We start from the raw sequence: 26,667 nt of genomic DNA, 5'->3' as shown, positions 1-26,667 counted from the left end.
CCAGATCAAGAAATAGAGTATTACCAGTACCCAGAAGTCCTTCCTTTCAGTTATCACTGACACCTTACCCATCAAGATAAGGATGGGTAACCTATCTTGACTTCAAGCAGCAAAGATTAGTTCCCTGTTTTGTACATTATATGAATGGAATCTTACGAATGTACGTTTTTTGACTGTCTTTTCCACTCAACATTATGTGTAAATGAAATTGGTCCACATTGTTGAATGTGCTTGCATTTTCATTGCTGTATAGTATTCCATTGTTGGAATATTCTGCATTTTCTTTATTCATTCAACTCTTTAAAAATTTTTTTTCTTTCTTTCTTTCTGGTTGCACTAGGTCTTCACGGGTGTTCAGGCTTTCTCTGGTTTTGGTCAGAGGGGGCCGCTGTTTGCTGTGGGCTTCTCACTGTGGTGGCTTCTTTGGTGGCGGAGCACAGGCTCTAGGTGTGCGGGCTTAGTTGCTCCACTGCACATGGAATCTTCCCAGACCAGGGATCCAGCTTGTGTCCCCAGCATTGGCAAGTGGATTCCTGTCCACTGTACCACCAGGGAAGCCCCCTATTCATTCAGCTCTTGATGAGCATTTGAGTCGTTTCAAGTTGTAGGCTACTCTGACTGGTGCTGCCGTGAACACTGTACTAGAAATCTTTTGGTGAACATAGAATATTTGGTGCCTAATATTTGTTGGGTGCAACTGTTGGATCATAGGATTAGGCCTCCTTCAAGTTTTTTTGAAATATATTTTTATTGTGAAATATAGCATATACAGACGAATGAGTAAAGACTTCTTTATTTAGCTTAACAAACAGTTTTAAAGTGAACACTTCTGATTTCTTTTTCTTGTTACAAATAATAGACCTCCATTGCTGTGTAAGTTAGAAGTTGTAATAGTGGATATCCATGTCTTGTTTCTGAACTTGGGCAAAGGTGGTCAGTATTCCTATTTATGTATAATGATAGTGATAAGCTTTTTATGGATATATTATTATATCAGATTACAGAAAAATTTTCCTGGTTTTCTGAGCATTTTATCCCATACTGAATTGTGTTAAATGCTCTTAAAAAATTTCTATTAAGATGATCATATGGTTTTTCTCCTTTATTCTGTTTTTTATTTTTGTTGTTGTTTTTGTAGCTGGTCTGTGCAGCATGCAGAATCTTCTTTCCCTGACCAGGGATCAGACTTGTTCTCCCTGCAGGGGAAGGGCAGAGTCTTAACCACTGGACTGCAGGGAATTCCCTCCCTTATTCTGTTAATGTGGAGAGTTACGTAGGTTCTTTTTAAATGTTTATTGAGGTTTATTGAGATGTAATTTTCTTTTTCTAACTAAAAATTAATTTTTAAGATTTCTGGCTGTGCTGGGTCTTCTTTGCTGCTCTCGGGCTTTCTTTCTGTTGAGGCACGAGGGCTTCTGGTTGTGGGGGCTTCTGTTTTGCCGTGGAGCACAGACTAGGCGCTTGAGCTTTGGGAGTTGCGGTCAGCAGGCTCTAGAGCGTGGGCTCAGTAGTTGTGGTACAAAGGCTACAGTCTGTGGGGTCACAAAGAGTTAGTTGACATGACTGAAGTGACTTAGCATGCACAATGTTATGTATAGATGTTGTACAGTATGTATGGAACCTTTTTGCATCTGGTATCTTTTTGAATTTTTATTGTAGTATAGTTGATTTATAGTATTGTGTGCCTCTGATAGCTTTCACTTCATGTAATGCTTTTGAGATTAATTCATGTTCTTCATTGCTGAGTAGTATTCTATTGCATAGATGTACCACAGTTTGCCTGTTCACCAGTCGATGGACTTTTTGGTTCTTTCTCATTTTTACTTGTTACGATTAAAGCTGCTATAAACCTTCACATACAGTTCTTTGATAGAAATAAGTTTTTGTTTTTGTTGGGGAAATGACTGTGAGTGGCTTTGCTGGGTCTTACAGTAAGTGTATGTTTAACTTTATATGAACATGATAAATTGTTTTCCAGAGTAGCTGTACCATTTTACATTCCCAACAGGAATGTATGAGATTTACAATTGGCCCATATCCTTGTGAGCAGTTAACAGACTGTAATTCTCTCTCTTCTACTGGGTGTATTTCCTCATGGTTTAACTTGCATTTTCCCAATGAATAATGATACAAAGTATATTTTTGTGTATTGATTGGCCATTTGTAGATACTTTTTGGTGAAATGTTTGTTCATTATTCTGTTGTTTGCCAGTATTCCATTTGTAATTACTATGTATTTTGCACAAGATACATTGAAACTATGCATATATTCTTATTTCTCCTCAAACTTAACCCCCCTTAGTTCTAGCCTCTGTTGGTTGATCACCTGCAGCAGTTACTGTGTTGTTCTAAAGGTGATTTTTATTTCTGTCATTCTTTATTTCTATCATTCCTTTTACATTTAATAATTGGAATTTTTCTGTAAAGAACAGTCTTTTCTCTCTCATTTATTTATTCAGTTTTTAGATGAGTGGGGACTCATGGATATTTGTTTCACTGTTTGAATTACAGTGCCATTTATCATTATTTATTTTGTCTGAATTGTTAAGAGTGTTAGCCATGGGGAGCTACTTCAGGTTTTACTTAATCGCTTATGCTTTCGTATTGTGTCAAGGAGCATTTGCCTCATCCAAGGCTACAAAGGCTTCTTTCCTGTTTTCTTCTAGAAGTTTTAGTTTTACACATTACACTTAGAAGTATATGATCCATTTTGAGTTAATTTTTATTAAATGTGTGAGGTACATTTGAGATTCTTTTTTTGCCTATGGATGTCCAATTGTTTCAGTGCTATTTCTTGAAAAGATTTCTTTCCCCATTAAATTATTTCTGCATCTATGTCAAAAAGTCATTTGGCAATTTTGTGTGGGTCTTTCCTGGACTCTCTGTTCTGCTCTGTTAATCTATGTATTAATATTTAAGCTTTTACCAATATCACACAGTCTTGAAATCAGGTAGTCATGAGTCTTCCAACTTTTTTTTTTGAATACTTTAGGCTATTCTAGGTACTTTGCATTTTCATATAAATTTTAGAATTGACTTGTCATTTTCTTCAAAAATATTTTCTATTGATATTGCTATTGATAATGAATCTATGAATCCATTTGGGAAAATTGCCATTTTTTTGGCCATACTGTGGGTCATGCAGGATCTTAGTTCCCCAACCAGGGATTGAACCTGTGCCGTCTGCATTGGGAACACAGAGTCTTAATCACTGGACCACCAGGAAGTGCTAGGAACGTTGCCATCCTAACAATACTGACTCGACTAATCCGTGAATAAGATATCACTGTGGTGAGAGTGGGCACCTTTTCCTTTGTTCCTGATGTCTTACAGGAAATGCACTCAGTTTTCACCACTAAGCTGTGGGACGTTGGTCTATAGCTATTGTTTATCAGACTGAGGACTGCTGTTGCTGCTAAGTCACTTCAGTCATGTCCGACTCTGCGACCCCATAGACGGCAGCCCACCAGGCTCCCCCGTCTCTGGGATTCTCCAGGCAAGAACACTGGAGTGGGTTGCCATTTCCTTCTCCAATGCATGGAAGTGAAAAGTGAAAGGGAAGTTGCTCAGTCGTATCCGACTCTAAGCAACCCCATGGACTGCACCCTACCAGGCTCCTTCGTTCATAGGATTTTCCAGGAAGAGTATTGGAGTGGGATGCCATTGCCTTTTCCGTCAGACTGAGGAAGTTCTCTACTATTCCTGGTTGTGAAGAGTTTTTATCATGACTTGATGTTGGATTTTGTGAAAAGTTTTTTCTACATTTCTTGAGATTATATTTTGTTTTAGTCTGTTGATATGAATTATCTTGATTGATTTTTAAAATTTCAAAGCATTTTTGCATGGCAGGGAAAAATCAACGCTTGACCATGATATAGGTGTTTTGTTTTGTTTTTAATTGCAGGATTTGATTTGCTAATATTTTGTTAAGGATTTATGTGTCTGGTCTAGTTTCCTTGTAATGTCTTTGGTTTTGGTATTAGGGTAATGCTGACCTCATACAATAAGTTGGAAAGTGTTCTTTCCTCTTCTGTGTGTTTTTTTTGTTTTTGTTTGTTTTTCCAAGAGTTTGTGAATTGGTTTTATTTCTTCTTTAAATGTTTTATTGAATGCACCAATGAAGCCATCTGGGCCAGGAGTTTTCTTTGTAGGATGTTTTTAATTATGAATTCAGTTTCTTTAACAGATAAAGGGCTATTTAATTATATATTTGTTCTTGAATGAGCTTTGACAGTTGGTGTCTTTTAAGGTGTTTGTTCCATCTAAGTTGTTGAATTTATTGGTATAAAGTTTTTGATACTATTTTTTTGTCATCTTTATTTTGTTTCAGGTTTATTTGTTTCTTTATTTTTTGGCAGTGCTGGGTCTTCGTTGCTGCTTCGAGTTTTCTGAGGTTGCAGTGAGCAGGGGCTACTTTAGTTGTGGTTCCTGGGCTTCTTATTGCAGGGGCTTCTCTTGCTGCAGAACCTGGGCTCTAGGCAGGTGCATGGACTTCAGGAGTTGCAGCCCGTGGGCTCGGTAGTTGCAGCTCACCGGCTCCAGAGCACGGGCTCAGTTGTTGTGGCTCATGGGCTTGTTGCTGAGACATGTGGGATCTTCCTGGACCAGGGATCAAATTTGTGTCCCCTGCATTGGCAGGCACATGCTTAACCACTTTTGTCATCTTTTTAATGTCTTCAGGATCTGTAATGATTTCTGTTCTTTTATTCCTTTTTTTTTTGTTGTTGTTTTATTCCTGATGCTGTTAATTTATACCTTTCTCTTAATCACTCTAGCTAGAACTTCTTCAAAGAACAAGGTTTTGGTTTCATTAATTTCTCTACTTTTTTGTTTTCTATTTCACTGGTTTTTGCTCTTGTCTACTATTTTATTCTGGTTTTTTTTTTTTTTTGGGGGTTTAATTTGGTCTATTTCTAGTTTCTTAAATTAGGTTTCTTAGCTTAGGTCACTGATTTGAAATTTTTCTAATAATACCACAGGATGTATCAGTTTTCCTTTTAAACAACAGAAATTTATTTTCTCACAGTTCTGGAGCCTGGGAAGTCCAGTATTAGGTGCTGGTAAATTCAGTTTTCATGAGAACTTTCTTCTTGTAGACAGCTGCCTTCTTGGTATAACTTCACACGACCTTTACCTTGCATGTGTGTGAGAGAGGCAGTGAGCTTTCTGATATCACTTCTTATAACGACACTTATCCTCTGGGCTCAGAGATTCACCTTGTGGACTCATTTAACTTTAATTACTTCCTTAGAAGACCCATTTCCAAATATAGCCAAACTGGGGGTAAGGCTTTCAGAGTATGAATTTTGGGGGGACACACACATTCGAATTTTCTGTACAGGATTGCAGTTCTGTACAGGATTAGAGACAGGGAAGCCTGGCGTGCTGCAGTCCATGAGCTTACAAAGAGTCGGACACGACTGAGCGACTGAACTGAACTGAACTGAACTGGAGTCCTGTTCTGTGTTGTTTTAGAACCTGATTTTTTAAATGTAATTTTTATAGTTATAGAGTACCATAAGGCCTATAATAGTAAAACAAAAATCCACTGGAACTTTTTAGAAATGTGTTCTTTCATTTCCAAATATTTGAAGACTTTCCAGTTATTTTTTTGTTACTGATTTCTAATTTAATTCCCTTGAGTTCGTCACACTTTGTATGATTTCAGTACTTTTATATTTATTGAGGTTAATTTTGTGGCCCCAATATAATCTTTATTGGTAGCGCTTCCCTGTGTATTTGAGAAGAATATGTTTTCTTTTGTTTTGAGATACACTGTTTTATAAATGTCAGTTAGGTCAAGTTGATTGATAGCATTGTTAGGTCTTTATTTTTACTGATTTTCTTTTGGTCTATTCTGACAGTTACTGAGAAAGGCATATTGAAGTCTCCAACTTTAATTGTATATTTATCTATATTTCTTTCCGGCCTTGTCAGTTTTAGCTCTACATGTTTTATTTATTTATATTAATTTTTTTTTTTTTTTACTTATTCAACATGTTTTGGCCACACCACATGGCATTTAGGATCTTAGTTCCTGTGCCCCCTGCTCTGGAAGTGCAGTCTTAACCACTGGCCCACCAGGGAAGTTCGTAGCTCTCATAGTTTATTTTTTTAAATTAATTAATTAATTTTAATTGGAGGATAATTACTTCACAATATTGTGATGGTTTTTGCCGTACGTACATCAACCAACATGAATCAGTCACAGTTTACATGTGTCCCCCATTCTGAAACTGTCCCCTCTCCTCCCTCCCCACCCCATCCCTCTCCGTTGTCCCAGAGCACTGGCTTTGGGTGCCCTGCTTCATGCATTGATCTTGCACTGGTCATCTGTTTTACATATGGTCATATACACGTTTCAATGCTATTCTCTCAAATCATCCCACCCTTACCTTCTCCCACTGAATCCAAAAGTCTGTTCTTTGTATCTGTCTCCTTTGCTGCCCTGCATGTAGGATCATACTGTTTTTCTAAGTTCCATTATATATGCTTTAATATGCAGTATTTGTCTTTCTCTTTCTGATTTACTTCATTCACTGTATATAATAGGCTCCAGTTTCATCCACCTCATTAGGACTGACTCAGATGCATCCCTTTTTATAGCTGATTAGTATTCCACTGTGTGTATGTATAACAGCTTCCTTCTCCATTCATCTGCCAGTGGACATCTAGGTTGCTTCCATGTCCTGGCTATTGTAAATGATACTGCAGTGAACATTGGGGTACGTGTGTCTTTTTCAGTTCTGGTTTCCTCTGGGTGTATGCCCAGCAGTGGGATTTCTGGGTCTTATGGCAGTTCTGTTTCCAGTTTTTTTAAGGAATCTCGACTGGCTGCAATGCCTCCTGCCCCTGGCTGGGTGGACGTGCCAGGGTCCCTAGTGGGGAAGGGTGGGGTCTCCCCTTGTTCCTCCATGCTTCCGCTGTGGCTCACTGCAAGCTCATGCACCAAGCGTGGGCAGTCGGCCGTCCTCGCCATGGGCGGGGCAGGTCTCGTGGGCCCCTGGTGATCGCCTTCCTTACCCCTTCCTCACCTTGTGGGTTTCTGCTGGCACCACATGGGGTGTGTTGCTCCACACCCCGCGCCCTGCAGGCCCAGCTCCTTGTGTTCCTTAGGGCTTCCCTAATAGCTCAGTTGGTAAAGAACCTACCTTCACTGCACCCCAGTTGGATTCCTGGGTTGGGAAGATCTGCTGGAGAAGGGATAGGGTACCCACATCAGTATTCTTGAACTTCCTTTGTGGCTCATTTGGTAAAGAATCTGCCTGCAATGCAGGAGACCTGGGTTCAGTCCCTGGGTTGGGAAGATCCCCTGTTGAAGGGGAAGGCTACCCACTTCAGTATTCTGGCCTGGAGAATTCCATGGGGTCACAAAGAGTCGGACATGACCAAGTGACTTTAACTTTCCACACTCTTCTCTATAGTGGCTGTACCAGTTTGCATTCTCACCAACAGTGTAAGATTCCCTTTCTCTATACCCTCTCCAGCATTTATTGTTTGTAGACTTTTTGAAGATGGCCATTCTGACTGTGGCTCAGATCATGAACCCTTTATTGCCAGGTTCACACTTAAATTGAAGAAAAGTGGGGAAACCACTAGACCATTCAGGTATGACTTAAATCCCTTATACAGTGGAAGTGAGAAATAGATTTAAGGGACTAGATCTGATAGACAGAGTGCCTGATGAGCTATGAGTGGAGGTTCATGACATTGTTCAGGAGACAGTGATCAAGACCATCCCCAAGAAAAAGAAGTGCAAAAAAGCAAAATGGCTGTCTGAGGAGGCCTTACAAATAGCTGTGAAAAGAAGAGAAGTGAAAAGCAAAGGAGAAAAGGAAAGATACAAGCATCTGAATACACAGTTCCAAAGAACAGCAAGAAGAGATGGTGTGATCACTCACCTAGAGCCAGACATCCTGGAATGTGAAGTCAAGTGGGCCTTAGGAAGCATCACTATGAACAAAGCTAGTGGAGGTGATGGAATTCCAGCTGAGCTATTTCAAATCCTGAGAGATGATGCTGTGAAAGTATTGCATTCAATATGTCCGCAAATTTGGAAAACTCAGCAGTGGCCACAGGACTGGAAAAGGATAGTTTTCATTCCAGTCCCAAAGAAAGGCAATGCCAAAGAATGCTCAAACTACAGCACAATTGCACTCATCTCACATGCTAGTAAAGTAATGCTCAAAATTCTCCAAGCCAGGCTTCAGCAATATGTGAACTGTGAACTTCAGATGTTCAAGCTGGTTTTAGGAAAGGCAGAGGAACCAGAGATCAAATTGCCAACATCTGTTGGATCATTGAAAAAACAAGAAAGTTCCAGAAAAACATCTATTTCTGCTTTATTGACTATGCCAAAGCCTTTGACTATGTGGATCACAATAAACTGTGGAAAATTCTGAAAGAGATGGGAATACCAGACCATCTGACCTGCCTCTTGAGAAACCTGTATGCAGGTCAGGAAGCAACAGTTAGAACTGCACATGGAACAACAGACTGGTTCTAAATAGGAAAAGGAGTACGTCAAAGCTGTATATTGTCATCCTGCTTATTTAACTCTATGCAGAGTACATCATGAGAAACGCTGGGCTGGAAGAAGCATAAGCTGGAATCAAGATTGCTGGGAGAAATATCAATAACCTCAGATATGCAGATGACACCACCCTTATGGCAGAAAGTGAAGAGGAACTAAAAAACCTCTTGATGAAAGTGAAAGAGGAGAGTGAAAAAGTTGGCTTAAAGTTCATCATTCAGAAACTAAGATCATGGCATCCGGTCCCATCACTTCATGGGAAATAGATAGGGAAACAGTGGAAACAGTGCCAAACTTTATTTTTTGGGGCTCCAAAATTATTGCAGATGGTGATTGCAGCCATGAAATTAAAAGACGCTTACTCCTTGGAAGGAAAGTTATGACCAACCTAGACAGCATATTAAAAAGCAGAGACATTACTTTGTCCACAAAGGTCCATCTAGTCAAGGCTATGGTTTTTCCTGTGGTCATGTATGGATGTGAGAGTTGGACTGTGAAGAAAGCTGAGCGCCAAAGAATTGATGCTTTTGAACTGTGGTGTTAGAGAAGACTCTTGAGAGTCCCTTGGACTGCAAGGAGACCCAACCAGTCCATCCTAAAGGAGATCAGTCCTGGGTGTTCATTGGAAGGACTGATGTTGAAGCTGAAACTCCAATACTTTGGCCACCTGATGCGAAGAGCTGACTCATTGGAAAAGACCCTGATGCTGGGAAAGATTGAGGGCAGGAGGAGAAGGGGACGACAGAGGGATGAGATGGTTGGATGGCATCACCGACTCAATGAACATGGGTTTGGGTAGGCTCCAGGAGTTGGTTTTATACAGGGAGGCCTGGCATGCTGCGGTTCATGGGGTTGCAAAGAGTGAGACATGACTGAGCGACTGAACTGTACTGATTCTGACTGGCATGAGTGGATACTTTATTGTAGTTTTGGTTTGCATTTCTCTAATAATGAGTGAAGTTGAACATCATTTCATGTGTTTATTAGCCATCTGAAGATCTCTTTTGGAGAAATGTCTGTGTATTTCTTTTGCCCACCTTTTTATTGTGTTGTTTGTTTTTCTGATATCAAGCTGCATGAGCTGCTCGTATATTTTGGGGATTATTATTAATTCTCCTGGTTGCTCAGATGGTAAAGCGTCTGCCTACAATGCGGGAGACTTGGGTTCAGTCCCTGGGTTGGGAAGATCTCCTGGAGAAGGAAATGGCAACCCACTGCAGTATTTTTGCCTGGAAAATCCCATGAATGGAGGAACCTGGTTGGCTACAGTCCATGGGGTCGCAAAGAATCAGACACAACTGAGAAATTTCACTTTCATTTTCACTTTCTCTGTCTGTTCTGTTTGCTGTTATTTTCTCCTTCTGAAAGTTGTCTTTTCACCTTGCTTATAGTTTCCTTCCTTGTGCAAAAGCTTTTAAGTTTAATTAGGTTCTGTTTGTTCATTCTTGTTTTTATTTTATTACTCTGCAAGGTGGGTTGTAGAAGATCTTGCTGTGATTTATTTCTGGGAGTGTTCTGCCTGTGTTTTCCCCTAAGAGTTTTATAGTTTTTGGTCTTACATTTAGGTCTTTAATCCATTTTGAGTGTATTTTTGTATATGGTATTACAAAGTGTTCTAGTTTCATTCTTTTACATGTAGTGGACCAGTTTTCCTAGCACCACTTGTTGAAGAGACTGTCTTTTCTCCATTGTATATTTTTGCCTCATTTGTCAAAGATAAGGTGTCCATGCTGCTGCTGCTGCTGCTGTCACTTCAGTCGTGTCCGACTCTGTGCGACCCTTTAGACGGAAGCCCACCAGGCTCCCCTATCCCTGGGATTCTCCAGGCAAGAACACTTGAGTGGGTTGCCATTTCCTTCTCCAGTGCATGAAAGTGAAAAGTGAAAGTGAAGTCGCTCAGTTGTGTCCGACTCTTTGAGACCCCATGGACTGTAGCCTACCAGGCTCCTCCATCCATGGGATTTTCCAGGCAAGAGTACTGGAGTAGGGTGCCATTGCCTTCTCTGAAGGTGTCCATAGGTGCATGGAGTTATCTCTGGAGTTTCTATTTTGTTCCATTGATCTAGATTTCTGTCTTTGTGCCAGTACCATACTTTCTTGATTACTGTAGCTTTGTAGTATAGTCTGAAGTTAGGATGGTTGATTCCTCCAATTCATTTTCTTCTCCAAATCGCTTTGGCTGTTTGAAGTCTTTTGTGTTTGCATACAGTTGTGAAATTATTTGTTCTAGTTCTGTGAAAAATACTGTTGGTAGTTTGGTAGAGATTGTGTTGAATCTATAGATTGCTTTGGGTAGTATACTCATTTTCACTATATTGATTCTTCCAATCCAAGAACACAGTATATTTCTTCATCTATTTGTGTCATCTTTGATTTCTTTCAGCAGTGTTTTATAGTTTTCTATATACAAGTCTTTTGTTCCTTTTGGTGAATTTATTCCTAAATATTTTATCCTTTTTGTTGCAATGGTGAATGGGATTGTTTCCTTAATTTCTCTTTCTGATTTTTCATTGTTAATGTATAGGGATGCAATGGATTTCTGTGTATTAATTTTATATCCTGCAATTTTAGTGTGTTCATTGGTCAACTCTAGTAATTTTCTGGTGGCATCTTTAGGGTTTTCTATGTAGAGAATTATGTCATCTGCAAACTGAGAGTTTTACTTCTTCTTTTGCAGTCTGGGTTCTTTTTATTTATATTTCTTCTCTGACTGCTGTGGCTAATCAAAAAACCTCCAACAAAACACCCAGGACTAGATGGCTTCACAGGGGAACTGTACCAAAAATTTAGAGAAGAGCTAACACCTGTCCTACTCAAAGTCTTCCAAAAAACTGCAGAAGAAGGAAAATCCCCAAACTCATTCTATGAGGCCAGCAATACCCTGATACCAAAACCAGACAGAGATGCCACGAAATAAAGAAAACTACAAGCCAGTATCACTGATGAACATAGATACAAAAATCCTCAACAAAATTCTGGCAAATAGAATCCAACAATGTATTAAAAAGATTATACATTATGCCCAAGTGGGCTTTATTCCAGGGATGCAAGGATTCTTCAGTATTTGCAAATCAGTCAGTGTGATACACCATGTTAACAAATTGAAAGATAAAAACCATATGATTACTGAATAGATGCAGAGAAAGCCTTTGACAAAATTCAACACCCATTTATGCTAAAAACTCTCCAGAAAGTAGGCATAGAAGGAACATACCTCAACAAATAAAAGCCATATCTGACAAACTCACAACAAACATCCTCAATGGAGAAAAACTGAAAGCATTTACTCTAAAACTAGAAACAAGACAAGGGTGCCCACTCTCACCACTGCTATTCAATATAGCTTTCCTATTTTAAAACTGTTTTTTATGTACATATGCCTAATAACATACATTGATTGTTTGGGTTTTTTTTTTAGTATGCATTTATTTGGCTGCACCCAGGTCTTAGTTGCGTTATGCAGGATCTTTAGTTGTGGCATGCGAACTCTCAGTTGCTGCACTGTGGGTTCTAGTTCCCCGACCAGGGATTGAACCCATTTTCCCTGTATTGGGAGGACAGAGTCTTAGCCACTGGAATACCAGGAAAGTCCCTACATTGATTGGGTTCTGAAGTTAAAACAAATTAGCATTTCATGGATAAACCTGTTTGGTCATGATGTATTAGATTTTCTAATATACTGAAGTTTTTGTGTCTTTGTTTATGGAAGATATTGGCTTTAATTTCTTTTTCATGTGTTGGTATTAGGATTATACTGACCTTATAAAATGAATTGGGAAATTTTTCATCAGTATGTATTCTCTGGAAGAGTTTGTAGAAGACTGGTGTTATTTCTTTCTTAAATGTTTTATAAGAATTAACCAAGAAAGCTAGCTAGGCCTGGAGTTTTGTCAAAAGGCTTTTAAGTTTTGGATTAAATTCTTTCATGATTATAGGATTATTTAGATTTCCTGTTTCTTTTTGTTTCAGTTTTGGTAAATTGTGTTTTTCAAGGAATTTGTACATTTTCTCTGAATTGTCAAATATGTTGATAATGTTGTTTGTAATACTCATTTTGGAATGTCTTTTAAGATTTTTATTGAGGTCATCTTTTTATTTCTAATTTTAGTATGGTCCTCTTTTTGTGTCTTATTTTTTTTGTTGATAAGTTTGCCTAGCGATTTATCAGTCTTTTTAAAGAACCAATTTTTTGGCTTGCTTTTTAAATTTTTATTTTATATTGGAGTATAGTTGATTAACAGTGTTAATTCAGGTGTACAACAAATTGATTCATTTATACATGTACAAGTATCTGTTCTTTTCCGAATTCTTTTCCCACCGAGGTTTTATGTAATACTGAGCAGTCCGTTATGCTGTGCAGTAGGTCCTTGTTGGTTATCTTTTTATTTTTTGGTCACGCTGTGTAGCATGTGGGATCTTTGTACCCTGACCGGGGATTGAGCCTGTGCCCGCTATAGTGGAAGTGTGGAGTCTTACCTACTGGACCACCAAGGAAGACCCTATCCATTAAAAAAATTTTTTATTTGCTTCCTTGACTGCACTGGGTCTTAGCTGTGACATGTGGAGTCTTTCTTTTTTCAAGTTTTAATTTTATATTGGAACATAGCAAGTTAGCAGTATTGTAGGAGTTTCAGGTGGACAGCAAAGGAACTCAGCCATACATACACATGTATCCGTTCTCCTGGGGCATCTTTGATCTTTGTTACAGCATGCAGGATCTTTTAGTGTGGCATGTGGCCTGTGGTCAGTTCCCTGACCAGGGATTGAACCAGGGCCCCCTGCATGGAGAGTGCGAAGTCTTAGTCATTGCACTACCAGGGAAGTCCCCATCCATTTAAGATATAGCGATGTGTACATGTCAGTCCCAAACTCCGTAACTATACCTCCCCTCCACCTTTCCCCACTGGTAACCATAAGTTCATGTTCATTTGCATCATTTTTGTTCCGTTTTGTTTTAATTGCACATACAAGCAGTATCATAAGATGTTTGTCCTTTGTCTGGTTTGCTTCGCTCAGTATGACGCTCTCTAGTTCCATCCTTACTGCTGCAAATGGCATTATTTCATTCTTTGTGATGGGTGGGTAATATTCCATTGTATGTATGTGCCACATCTTCCTTATTCATTCGTCTCTTGGTGGACATTTAGGTTGCTTCCACGTCTTGGCTTTTGTAAACAGTGCTGCAATGGAAATTGGGGTGCATGAATCCTTTTGGACCATATTTTTCTGTGCATATATGCCCAAGGGTGGGATCGCATTGGGAGGCAGATTCTTACCTACTGAGAGAAGTCCAATTTTGTCTTCTTTTATTTTTCTTTCAGATGTTGCTCTATAGATTAACATATACAGTCTTTGAAATTACTATAGTCTGTCTTAAATTAGTACTTTTACCACGTCAAACAATTTAAGAACTGCAAACAATTTCATTCCATATATGTTTCTGCCTTTTGTGTTGATACTGTATTTTACTTCTTCATTTCTTTTAAACCCCATGATACTTGTTTTTTTCTTTTTCATCAAAGATTTATCTCCTTATTTATTTCTGGGTGTGCCGGGTCTTTGTTGCTGCGTGGGCTTTTCTCTAGTTGTGCCGAGTGGGGACGACTCTCTGGTTACGGTGGGTCTCTCCTTGTGGTGGCTTGCTGCAGAGATGGACTCTAGGGCCTCAGGCTCTAGCAGCTGCAGCGCGTGGGCTCAGTGTTGCGCTCCCGGACTCTCGAGCACAGGCTCAGTAGTTGTGGTGCACGGGTTTAGTTGCTCCGAGACTCGTGGGATCGTCCCGGACCAGGGCTGGAACCTGGATCTCCTGCACTGGCAGTTGGATTCTCTGCCACTGAGTCACCAGGGAAGCTTCTGAACACCAGTGAGTTTTCTCTTTTTATCTCTTTAGGATTGTAGAGTTACTTGAATCTGAGATTTGATATTTTCTCAGTTTAAAGAAGCCTTGTCAATATTTTAAAATATCATGTCTGTCCTCCTTTTCCTCTGGTATTCCAGTTACATGTGTGTTAGATTTTTTTCACCATGTCCTGTATATATTCATTTTTCTCCACATTCTTTTCTTTTTTCCTTCATGCATCAGGTTCTGGGGTTCTGCAGTCTAGTTCACTAGTTCACTAGTTCTTTGTTTTGCTGTGTCTACTTTATTTTTCATGCCAATTTAACACTGTGGATTTTGTATTTCTGGTGAAATTCTCCATCTTTTCCTTTATTTTCTTGAATGTATTAATCATAATTATTTAAAAATCCCTTTTCCTGTATCTGACTCACTCATAGTTCTTTCTTTTTACTGTCGCCTGTCACCGTCCTCCACCCCCTGGTGTTTTGGCCTTTTGGTTCTGTTTTTACTGTGCTGTAATTTTTGATTGGATAGTGGACAATGTGGGTGAAAAATTCTAGAGGCTTTGGTGTTATCTTCCTCTAGAGATGATTATGTTTTCTTCAAGCAGGCAGATAATTTTGGAGGGTGAATAAAATTCAGCCTAGTGTTTGTTTTATGCTATATTAAGACTTCTTTGTTTGAACTTTCTACTTATTTCTAGATGGGGGCCTGTATTTCTAGTGAGTGACTCCTCTGGGGTTTCATCACTTAGTTTAACAAGAATGCTGCTTTCAGCTTGGATTCTCCTTATGTGCTTCCCTTCTCTGAAGGATGACAACTCCTTAAATCATATCTGTGGGGGTTGTTACCCAGGGCCTTCAGACTGTTGTATATATTTTATTCTGCTTTAATGTAATTTTATAGTTTTATATAATTCCACAGTTGTTTTTGGCACGAAGGTTTCATCTGATAAAAAATACATTGTTGTGGCCAGAATCAGAAGTCCTGGGTGTGTGACAGGGCTGTTAAGCGGCTTTTTTCATACACCAAAGCAGCTCTGATGATTCAGATATTATAGAACCCACCCATATTTTTATTGACATCATCTACTTTACAGTACATTTACAGTGCAAATTTACTTTCAGTTTATTGCTTACGTCATTAAATCTGCTCCTTAGCAAATACCTTGTTTTTTAGCCATATCCCACCTTTCTCATAAAAGTAAAAACTAGATTTCCTTCTTTAGTCTGATTTTTATAGAGCAGCTTCCTTTAAAAAATTTTTTAATTTCAGTTTTTAAAAATTCTGATCAGTGGTATCCCAGTATTTTAAAAGTAAAATAAAAGATTAGTTCTAAAACAGAGTAAGAAGTAATTGAGTTATCTGTTCTTTCTTGGATTGTCTGTGCAGTGTATTGGAATGTATTAAATTTTCCTTATAGACCCGCATTCCCTATTAAACTCAGCCTTAAAACCAAAAATCAGAGGAGAAATATGTGTGATGTGATTTAGGAGGTTGTAGTTAATTGGAGTGGTTCTTACCCCACAGTCATTACTTTGATTTTTGTAAGATAACTGTTCTAAATAGGAGTTATGGTTAACCCAATGCTTTTTCCATTAAAAAAATATTTTCTGTAGTTAATTTTTATTATTTCCATTTCAGTCCTGTGATAGCTTTTCTTCTCAGTGCTTTTAATTTTTTTTGTCTTTATTGTATTTTTATTGGGGTTAATAAATGTTTTTCAGTGTGTATTTTAAAGCAGTATTTCTCAAAATGTGGTCTGAAAACCAGTGCTAGTAGAGAACTGTTACTGGTTTGAAACAAATAATTCATGGAAACTGAGAGTAAAACTTTAAAAATCTGACATTCGTAACATTGTAAAAATTGAAACATTTGGCAGTATTGGCTATATTCTTATTTTATAAAAATGTGAGTCTACAGTGGATTCGCCACAGTTTGAGAAGCACTGTTTTAAAGGATAATTTGATTACTCATCAGCTGTTTATATGTAATTTTATAAATTTTTATCTGCTTCCGTTGTAAATTTTCTTTTTTTGGTCTTTTATGAATTTTGGTTACATTTTGTAGGTTAAATTTTGTAATGAAGATTTTTAGTTATTAGGTTACTTTTTGGCTAATAACATACTTTATTATTTCTAGTATAATAGTAATAGTTTTATCTTGTGTCTTTCAAACTTTTTTCTCCTGAATTAGTTTTGTAGTTGACAGTGTTTCTAACAACTTGATAGGTTATGAATATGAAACTGATCAAAACTTCCTCAGGTGTCAGAAATCCTCTTCCTGTTCTGCATCTACTGGGTCTTTAAGTGCTGATGAAATGAGGAGGGAAAGGTGGGATTACGGAAACCAGGAACTGGCTAGATTGGTCTGCATGAGAAAGGATGCCAGAGGGATGGGAAGAGCAAAGAGGAGATTTAAGAGTGGTGAGAGAGAGGAGTTTTGGAGTTTATGGAGAAAAGAGGTGAATGAGGTGAGAAGAAAGACTTTGGGAAAAGATATGAATACAAAGGTTTTAGGAAGTTTTGTTGTGTATTATGCTACATGATTCCCCTTTTGCTGCTTTCTCAAATGACCATCAGTAAAGAGCTGCATCACTTTATCACTTCTGATGCATTCTAGAATTTTATATTTCTTTTGCATCTATCACTGTGTTGGGATGTACCTCAGGATAGTCCATTTTAGTTTGTTACACAAATGTAAGTTGTGTATGTTTGAATTCTACCTTTTGTTTGTTAGAAGTCATTATCAGTTTTTTTCTATATTATTAAAAATTCTTTGTAGTCATTTTTAACTTGTTGTCCACTCCACGCCACCCCCCAGGCTCAGGATAAAAGGGACTGAACCTAGTGTTTGGGAGATGTTCTAACTGACCTTCATGCCAAGGCAGCCGAAAGCCTCTTGAAAGATGAGGGGGAGGTGGGTGGCATGCATACATGCATGAAGCCCATTCTGTCCATTCTTTAATAACTCAGTTACAGTCCAGTATATGGGTGTACCACTTCACTTAACCATTCTTTTTTCATATTGCCTGTGCACACAAAAAGTGGTACCTGTCTTTTCAGTAAAGAATGAATAAAAAAAAAAAAGAATGAATGTTCTTACTCTCAACCCAAAGCCACTGTAGCCGCAGCACCCTCCTCACCCCAAGGGTGTGCCCTGAGGGGAATTCAGGATAGAGAAGAAAGGATACTGGACCTCGATAGTTAAGTTGCATTGCTAATAACTCCAGTGAACCCACAACTCTTGCATCTTCCCTTACATAGAAAAGCACTGAAATCATTAACTTGAGATGTCATTTTTTGCAGTTAGCAGTAATCTTTTAATGTTCAATTACATATCTGTTTTTTTCCAGCAAAAACTTCTGTATATCCTGGGTTCTCCTTTACCTCTATGGTGCAGCTCCTCAGAACCATCTGAGAGGCTGTCTTTAAGGCCGTAGTCCTCAGTAAGGATAATAAACATAACTTGCAACTTTCGGGTTGTGTGCTTTTCTTCAGTTGGTATTTAGGTGTTTTCCATGTTTTTGCGTAAGTAATTGATGTTGATAAATAAAGAACTCGATTAGTCTTTACATGTGTTGTTGTTCAGTTGCTCAGTTGTGTCCAACTCTTTGCGACCCCAGGGACTGCAGCATGCCAGGCTTCCCCGTCCTTCACCATCTCCCAGAGTTTGATCAGTAATTACATATGTAGTTATTTCCTTAAGAAGAATTATTGGATTGAAAGTTATGAGCATTTATCAAATTCTTCATGTATATTCATAAGTGAAAAAGCAGTTGTTTGACGTTACTAATTTTCACAGAATAAATATTGCCAGAGTGCAGCTTGCAGATCATAAAACCTTTTTAAACCAAGAAGATTGTCTTGATGTTAATTTTCTCTAATCCCTTGTTTTCATTCGGTAGCAGACCAAAAAGTTTCAGAGATGAGGACCTCATTTTGGTATTGTGTGATAGTCTACCTCAAGATTTACGGGAATTCTCCAAGCCAGTCTTCAACAGTATGTGAACCAAGAACTTTTAGATGTTCAGGCTGGATTTGGAAAAGGCAGAGGAACCAGAGATCAAATTGCCAACATCCGTTGTATCATAAAAAAGCAAGAGAATTCTAGAAAAACATCTACTACTGCTTTATCGACTGCACCAAAGCCTTTGACTGTATGGATAACAACAAACTGTGGAAAATTCTTAAAGAGAAATTTGTGTGCCTCTTGAGAAATTTGTATACAGGTCAAGAAGCAACAGTTCGAACTGGACATGGAACAACAGACTAGTTCCAAATGGGGGAGGGAGTACGTCAGGACTAAATATTGTCACCTTGCTTGTTTAACTTCTATGCAGAGTACATCATGTGAAAGGCTGGGCTGGATGAAGCACAAGCTGGAATCAAGATTGCTGGAGAAATATCACTAACCTCAAATATGCAGATGACACACCCTTCTGGCAGAAAGCGAAGAAGAACTAAAGAGCCTCTTGATGAAAGTAAAAGAGGAGTGTGAAAAAGTTGGCTTAAAGCTCAACATTCAAAAAATGAAGATCAACATTCAAAAAATGAAGATCATGGCATCTGGCCCCATCATTTCATCATGGCAAATAGTTGGGGAAACAATGGAAACAGTGACAGGCTTTATTTTCTTGGGCTCCAAAATCACTGCAGATGGTGACTGCAGCCATGAAATTAAAAAGACACCTTCTCTTTGGAAGAAAAGCTGTGACCAACGTCGACAGCACATTAAAAAGCAGAGACATTACTTTGCCAGCAAAGGTCCGTCTAGTCAAAGCTATGGTTTTTCCAGTGGTCATGTATGGTTGTGAGAGTTGGACCATGAAGAAAGCTGAGCGCCGAAGAATTAATGCTTTCAGATGGTGGTGTTGGAGAAGACTCTTGAGAGTCCCTTGGACTGCAAGGAGATCTTAACCAGTCAACCCTGAAGAAAGTCAGTCCTGAATATTCATTGGAAGGACTGATGCTGAAGCTGAAACTCCAGTACTTTGGCCTCCTGATGCAAAGAACTGACTCATTGGAAAAGACCCTGATGCTGGGAAAGATTGAAGGCAGGAGGAGAAGGGGATGACAGAGGATAAGATGGTTGGATGGCATCACCAACTTGATGGACATGAGTTTAAGCTCCGGGAGTTGGTGATGGACAGGGAAGCCTGGCATGCTGCAGTCCATGGGGTCGCAAAGAGTTGGACACGACTGAGTGACTGGACTGAATAATCAGGAAGCTTTTCCTTTTATCTGGTTATATATGTGCTCCTTTCTTGTAGAACAGAAGTACTTCATCCTCTTCACTCTTTTTAATATGATTCAGAGTGGATGTTTTTATTGGTTTGCTCCTTGTTTTTCTCTTTTCTAAACTCAGTAATATAATAATAATAATGATAAATTATGTTTATATAATATTTCATGGGTAATAAGGCACTTTGATAGATATTATTTCACTTAATCTGCATGGCTTCACTGGTGGGAAGATATCTGTGTTTTACAAAAGAAAAAAATTAAGAATCTGTTGCCAAGGTAACCCAGTTAAGTTGTAGATCTGAGATATAAGCCCTGGATTTCTGAAGTATTATCTGGGCAGTATAGAGTAATAATTAAGACAGTTCTAGAGCTAAAGTGCTTGTCCTCAGAACATGGCTTTGTCATTATTAGCTCTTGGGAAAGTTTCTTAATCTTTCTGCCTCAGTTTCTTCCTCTGTACAGTGGGGAAAAGAACGGTCCCTACCTCATATGGTTGTGATGAGGAATAAGTGAAGTAGTGTGTATAAAGTGTGTAGAAGAATGCCTGACCTAATAGGAGTATTCAGTGACTGTTGGGTGTTACCACTGTGTTCTTACCACAGCTGCTACTCTCACCACTGTTCCATCACAGCCTTCTTTGATTCCAGGACCAGACAGCCGGCAGGTGGTTTTTCTTTCACTGTTGACTTTTTGGGTTGTGTTCTGGGAGCAGTTGCTTTGGTATTCTGGTGATGTTCTTGGTTTATTTGCAGAAGAGCATGACAGTGAAGAAAATGAGAAAAGGCGAAAAAAGAAAAAGGGTACCAAGAGGAAAAGAGATGGAAGGGATCAAGAAGAAAGGACTTTGTCTTGTGACCTGAAGCTGGATGACATGCTTGACCGCACCTTAGAGGACGGCGCCAAGCAGCACAACCTGACCGCAGTCAACGTGCGGAACATCCTTCATGTGAGTGCGACTGGGGCAGTTGTGTATTGGGAGCACAGCTCTTTCACAGGAAGCAAAGGGAAATAATTAGGAAACGTTGCAGTCTTGGTATGTGAATTACTAACTTTATGAGTTCCTGGTGGTAAAATATTCTGCATTTCAAACTAGCTTTCTCTTTGCATTTGGCACAAGTTTGAAATGTGAACACACGTGAAAGAACTTGACTGGGAAGATAAACTGTTCCTCAGCTTCCTTCCACTAATTTGATTGTTTCTTGTTTAGCAGATTGGAAGATAATGGGAGATTATAATGTTCAAGGTGGACTTACTCTTGTGGGTGGATATGTCTGAAAAGATGCCCAGTTAACAGTTTACCGTACTTTGCACATAAGCAAATTCTCTTCTTTGCCATGTAGAAGTACAACTATTTATAAGACTGCTGTTGTTTATTACTGTTTCTCTTAAGCAGATAGTAAACTGGAGAATTTTTTTTTTTTATGCGCGCCATTCCTGTTAGTATCAGCTAGTGAGGTTGATCCATTTGCTTACTACATTGTTGGAAGCTGTGTGCTTCTCTCCAGAACTTGCTCCTTTGCTTTCAGTTGCCTTGCTTTCCCCTAATCGGAAGCCATTTGAGTATCTGGCTCTCATTTATCCTCTGCATATATCTAGCAGAGTTACATAGAGATGAGTATTACCTGGATAATACATCTTTGTGTCATAAAGTGAAATTTCCTCTTTCTCCAGGAAGTAATCACAAATGAACATGTGGTAGCTATGATGAAAGCAGCCATCAGTGAGACGGAAGATATGCCAATGTTTGTGAGTAGTTCTTGTTCTTTTAGTGTCATGAGACAGAGCTATCTGTAAACTGGCGATGTACAGGAAGGTCATTTGGAAGTCTGTAAATAATGTAACAGTTAGGGACAAACTCAGTCACTCCATGATTTTTATTGACTATTTTCTTCTCATTTTCCTTCTTAGGAGCCCAAAATGACACGCTCTAAACTGAAGGAAGTGGTGGAAAAAGGAGTGGTGGGTGTTCTGTTTTTTTCTTTGTTGTATATTTAGCTTTGTTAATATTATCTAATTCCAGGTTATTTGTAGGGCAGAAAACTGTAGGAAAGATTTATTATGATCTAGGTTTTCCTCCTTAAAGAAATAGTTGTAAAAGGCAAATAAACATGTGGGGATGGAATATATGAAATTATTGTCATAGTTTATTTTTATTTTAGTTGCTTTTTTGGAAGTGCTAGGTAGATAACTTTTGGAATGTTTGAAAGCAGTGAGCGAGGACAGTTTTTCTATTCATGTTGTGAGATATGTGGCAAAGTGATTAAGGTAGTATATTTCAAATTGTGTTTCAGGGAACAGTTTTATCACGATCACCCTAGTATGAGTCCCTCATGAGTGTTTACTGAAAAATACATATTTTGGGGCTCACCTCAGACTGAGGAATTGGGACCCATGGGTAGGGCCTAGGAATATGCATTGTTGAATACTAAGGTATGAGAGCCACTTGAAGACTTTTGAAGCATTCTGATATAGTACAGCAAGCTCTTTGATGCTAGGGACTGTGTTTTCTTCTGCTTGACAAGCACATATCCAACTTGTGCTGACCTTTTGTGACAAGGCAGGAGATAGTCCTGAGGGAGTCCATTCTATTTCTGATAGTAAGGAAGATTTGCCTCCTGGACCCAAAATACATATTATAGTTTTTGTCTGTTTGTCTGATTCTGTTCCTTGTAGCCCTGTAGAGGAAATATCTGCTCCTCTTTCATATGACCTTTCCTCTAGTTGAAGAATGCTAGTATATCTTCTCATAACATTCGTTTCTTGCTAAATGTCCCCCAAATTAAAAAAAAATTTTTTTTTGGCCAAGTTTCACAGTACATAGGATCTTAGTTCGCTAACCAGGGATCGAACCTGAGGCCTCTGCATTGGAAGGTGGATTCTTCACCACTGGACCACAAAGGGAAGTCCCATGCATTGGCTTTTTTTGACAATCACATCATATCTGTCTAATTGACTAACTCTGGTTGCATAAAGTGAAATTTCATCTTCGGGAAAATAATTACAAGTGAATATGTGGTAGCTATGATGAAAGCAGCCATCAGTGATACAGAAGTTATATGAAGTCTGCCTGACATAGAATAAAATCAACATTAATTCCATATTTGACTTGGAAAAACAAAAACCCAAGGAGATCCAAATCAGGCTCTAGATTATGTTTACCAACCATGTATAAAGTTGCATAGAAGGTGGACATCCCAAGACTGTAGTTTATATGAGGAGCAAGGTTTAAAGTCCATTTCTCTTGCTTTTTAATACTTAATAGACTGACTCCTTCCTGATGGATTTGGCAGTAGGGAAATCTGTTGGTTTAAAAACAAACATGAGACGAACTGTGGACCTGAATCACATTACTCCCTTTACCCTATATTGGGCCTGGCTACACAGAGCTAGATGAATAGCTGCAACATAGCAGGGCTGAGACGATATGGAGGACCTGAGGATTCTTGTAGAGACAAAACCTAATACCTGCTGGAGTTTGTTCCTGATGATTTTGTTTGGGTCACCATTAGATGGTCAAGAAATTACACACTCCGACTACATACTCTAATGGCATTTTGTCAGGAGTTATGGAAGAGATTTTAAAGGATTCTTTAAAAAACTTTCCCCCCTACCAACTCTATTTTTTAAAAATTAAGAAAAAGTTAAAAGAATTTTAGAGTGAATCTAGATTCCATCTAGACGTAACAATTGTAAAATTTTGCCATATTTGCTTTATGTGTATATATATCTTTTTTTCTGTACTATTTTGAAAAGAAGTTGTGTACAAATTGATACTTCATCTCTAAATCCTTCCTTAAGAACTTTCCATGGCTGGCTTTTTGGAGGCATACTTACGGTAGCTTTATGTTATTGATTTTAAAAAAATCACAATTTGTGTGATTGTTACTAATTGATACAAATGGCTGCTGTTGCCTATAATGTCATAGATTTGTGCACTGTGGTTGTTTACAAATAGTTTTCACGTTTGTTATTCTCTGTGAACCCAAGCTGTAATATAAAGTAGGCAAGACAGACACTTGGTCCATTTATGGGTAATACAGATATTTATTAGGTTTAAGGCAGAAATACTAATGGTGGGAAAAGATTTGTCTCTCCTTTTCTTCTGCCAAGCTTTGACAGATATTTGAGTGTGCAGATCAGTACCCCTACATCACTGTAGTTACGTGTTAGTCCTATGGCTCCTTGTGATGGCAGAGAAGTAAAAATGAAAAACGGTCCATTTTAGTTAAGAGAACTTACCTATTTATATTCTTTGTTGGTAGGTAATTCCAACATGGAATATTTCACCAATTAAGAAGGCCAATGAAATTAAGGTAAATTTGGAAGAGGTAATTCTATTTTTCTCAAGAAAGACTTCATCAGTCTCAAAACCCTTTTATTTGTTAACTTTTCTTGGACCTATATATTTAGTTAAATTTCAGCTTTGGTTTTTTCCATTCTGTTACTCTTAGGTTTGACTCTCATGCTAGAAATTAAAAATTGTTTTTTAAAGTTTATTTACTTATTATTTCATTTTTGGCTGTGCTGGTTCTTTGCTGCGAGGGCTTCTCTTTAGTTGCGGAGAGTGAGGACTGCTCTCCAGTCATGGTGCGCAGGCTTCTCATTGCAGTGGCTTCTCTCGTTGAGGAGCCCAGGTTCTAGAGCTCAGACTCAATAGTTGTGGCACACAGGCTTCATTGCGCTGCAGGGTGTGGTGTGGGCTCTTCCTGGATCAGAGATCGAATCTGTGTCTCCTGCATTGGCAGGGGGATTCTTGACCACTGAGCCACAAGGGAAGCTTGTCGAAATTTTTTTAACTCTTGACTCTTATTGCTTGCTTTAGCTGCTTATGCTCTCAGGATTTCTTTTTACCTGCTCTGCTTTCTTCCCTTTACTTTCCAAGTACATATAATTCATATTTTCTAACCAATTTATTTATTTCTATAATTATACGTTATGTAGCCTCCTCAATTTGTGGATATCCACCTTGAGGATGATGATTCCTCAGATGAGGAGTACCAGCCAGATGATGAAGAAGAAGATGAGACTGCTGAAGAGGTCAGTGGTTACCTGTGTGAGTGTTAGTCGGTAATACAGAAAATTTCTGGTTCCAGAAGGCAGACTGTACTTTGCTTTCTGAGTAATATCACTTGTTCTATACAGAGGGTTGAAACACAGTACTTTTTTCAGCTCTTTTCTTTACATAAATCTAAGATTATGACTCCTTTTCATGTTCCCTTGATTTTTTTCATGTCTTGTATTATGAAATATAATAACACATATAATATATAGAGCTGTGCATAGGATAAAACAAAACTATACAGCTTGAAAAACTAGAAAGCTAATCCTCATTAAACTTCCTTAAAGTCATTAAATGTAATGTTGCCAGACGCCTCTTACCACAATCACTTCTCTTCCCCTGCAGATAACCACTATCTTGACTTTTTGGTAGTTACTTCCTTGCTTGACCTGGGTTTGATCCCTGGGTTGGGAAAATCCCCTGGAGAAGGGAAAGACCACCCACTCCAGTATTCTGGCCTGGAGAATTCCATGGAGTCACAAAGACTCTTTGTGACAGTCCATGGGGTCACAAAGAGTCGGACACGACTGAGTGACTTTCACTTAATTTCCTTGCTTATCTTTTCAGTTACATCAGCTAAATATACAGCTCCACACGCTATGTTCAGTTTTTTTATTGTTTCTGAAACTTATGTAAATGGAACCAGTAGTGTATATATTCTTTTGTGTGGCCTTTTAAAAATTTGGTTCAACACAAGTCATTTGAGATTTTATGTTTGCTTGTGGCTGTAGTTTTTTCATTTTCATTATAGCTATGTAACAAGTCTATTTTTAAATGTGTTCTTTGACTTGTTTGTTAAAGGAGTTTTAATCAGTGCCTTACAGTTTTGCAGAGGTTACGACATTGATGAGTATCGTGATCAGATCCCTGTTCCTACTTCAGAAAATTAAGCTTCTATTTAAATTTTATTCTTTTACTCTGACTAATTCAGTGATTGATATTTTATGATTCATTCTATTGAGATACTTCAGACTCAGTAGAATGAGGTAGGGGCATAAATATGAAAGTGAACTGGATTTGTTTTGTAGAGTTTATTGGAAAGTGATGTGGAAAGCACCGCTTCATCTCCACGTGGGGCAAAGAAATCCCGATTGAGGCAGTCTTCTGAGATGACTGAAACAGATGAGGAGAGTGGCATATTATCAGAGGTAAATCCATACCATGCTAATAAGATCAATTAGAAAGACCTTATAAGTAGATTATTTAACTGTATAAATAGATAGCTTATCCATGGTGATTCTGAGCTGTCACCTTTTGCTAAACATGATTCAAGATCAGTAACCATGCCATTATCTTCCGTGTATTTGTGACTAGCTATAACTGAATTTCCAAGTCCCTTAAGTCAGTGAAGGGTTAAGAGAAAATTGGAACTCAGTGACAGGGAGAGAGATGTTTGAGTTTTTGTTAAGGGTCCAAATATGAGTGACTGGCAGGGTTTCTTTTCTTCTACCTTTCTCTTTTCTGTATGTGTTTTCTAATATTCTAAAGCTATTTTAATTTATTTCCCATTTTCAGTAACCTGAGCAGCATCCTGTTGGCTTCATTAGAAATAGGATAAAACCTGTTAGATTAATGTACTTGACAGTGTCTTTGCTTTTTTTTTTTTACCTCTCTCTGGCTGGGAAGAGAAAAATTGCTAGCATGTGAGAGATGTGCTTCTGTCTTCCTGCTTCTTTTTTTCTCCTACTTTTCCTCCCCTCCCCCCTTTCATTTTTTAACATAGTTGCCTCTTTTAATTAGGCTGAGAAAGTCACCGCACCTGCCATCAGGCACATCAGTGCTGAGGTAGTGCCCATGGGGCCTCCGCCCCCACCAAAGCCCAAACAGACCAGGGATAGTACTTTCATGGAGAAGTTGCACGCAGTAGATGAAGAGCTGGCTTCCAGTCCGGTCTGCATGGATTCTTTCCAGGTGAACATAACTCTAAATTGCTGAAAAAGCAAATGGAATAATTAGTTATTGCTCAGACTGGGAAGGGAGAACAGAAGAT

The 26,667-nt window shown here is 38.6% G+C and overlaps 1 protein-coding gene across 10 annotated transcripts in view; it reads left to right on the top strand.

Annotated features, from left to right (window-relative positions):
* GON4L (gon-4 like) overlaps positions 1-26,667 on the top strand; it is a 105,504-nt gene that overhangs the window by 28,015 nt on the left and 50,822 nt on the right. For all 10 annotated transcript variants that reach the window (XM_060414927.1, XM_060414919.1, XM_060414924.1 and 7 more), the window contains 7 exons: positions 20,371-20,564; positions 21,290-21,364; positions 21,527-21,577; positions 23,881-23,931; positions 24,560-24,655; positions 25,706-25,825; positions 26,418-26,588. In XM_060414927.1, coding sequence (XP_060270910.1) covers positions 20,371-20,564; positions 21,290-21,364; positions 21,527-21,577; positions 23,881-23,931; positions 24,560-24,655; positions 25,706-25,825; positions 26,418-26,588 — 758 coding nt within the window. The remainder of the gene's footprint in view (positions 1-20,370; positions 20,565-21,289; positions 21,365-21,526; positions 21,578-23,880; positions 23,932-24,559; positions 24,656-25,705; positions 25,826-26,417; positions 26,589-26,667) is intronic.

The sequence above is a fragment of the Ovis aries genome, chromosome 1 (assembly GCF_016772045.2).
Source record: "Ovis aries strain OAR_USU_Benz2616 breed Rambouillet chromosome 1, ARS-UI_Ramb_v3.0, whole genome shotgun sequence".
In the NCBI taxonomy this organism is placed as follows: Eukaryota; Metazoa; Chordata; class Mammalia; order Artiodactyla; family Bovidae; genus Ovis; species Ovis aries.
The sequence above is the reverse complement of the archived record's forward strand: the minus strand, read 5'-3'. Positions and strand labels throughout refer to the sequence as shown.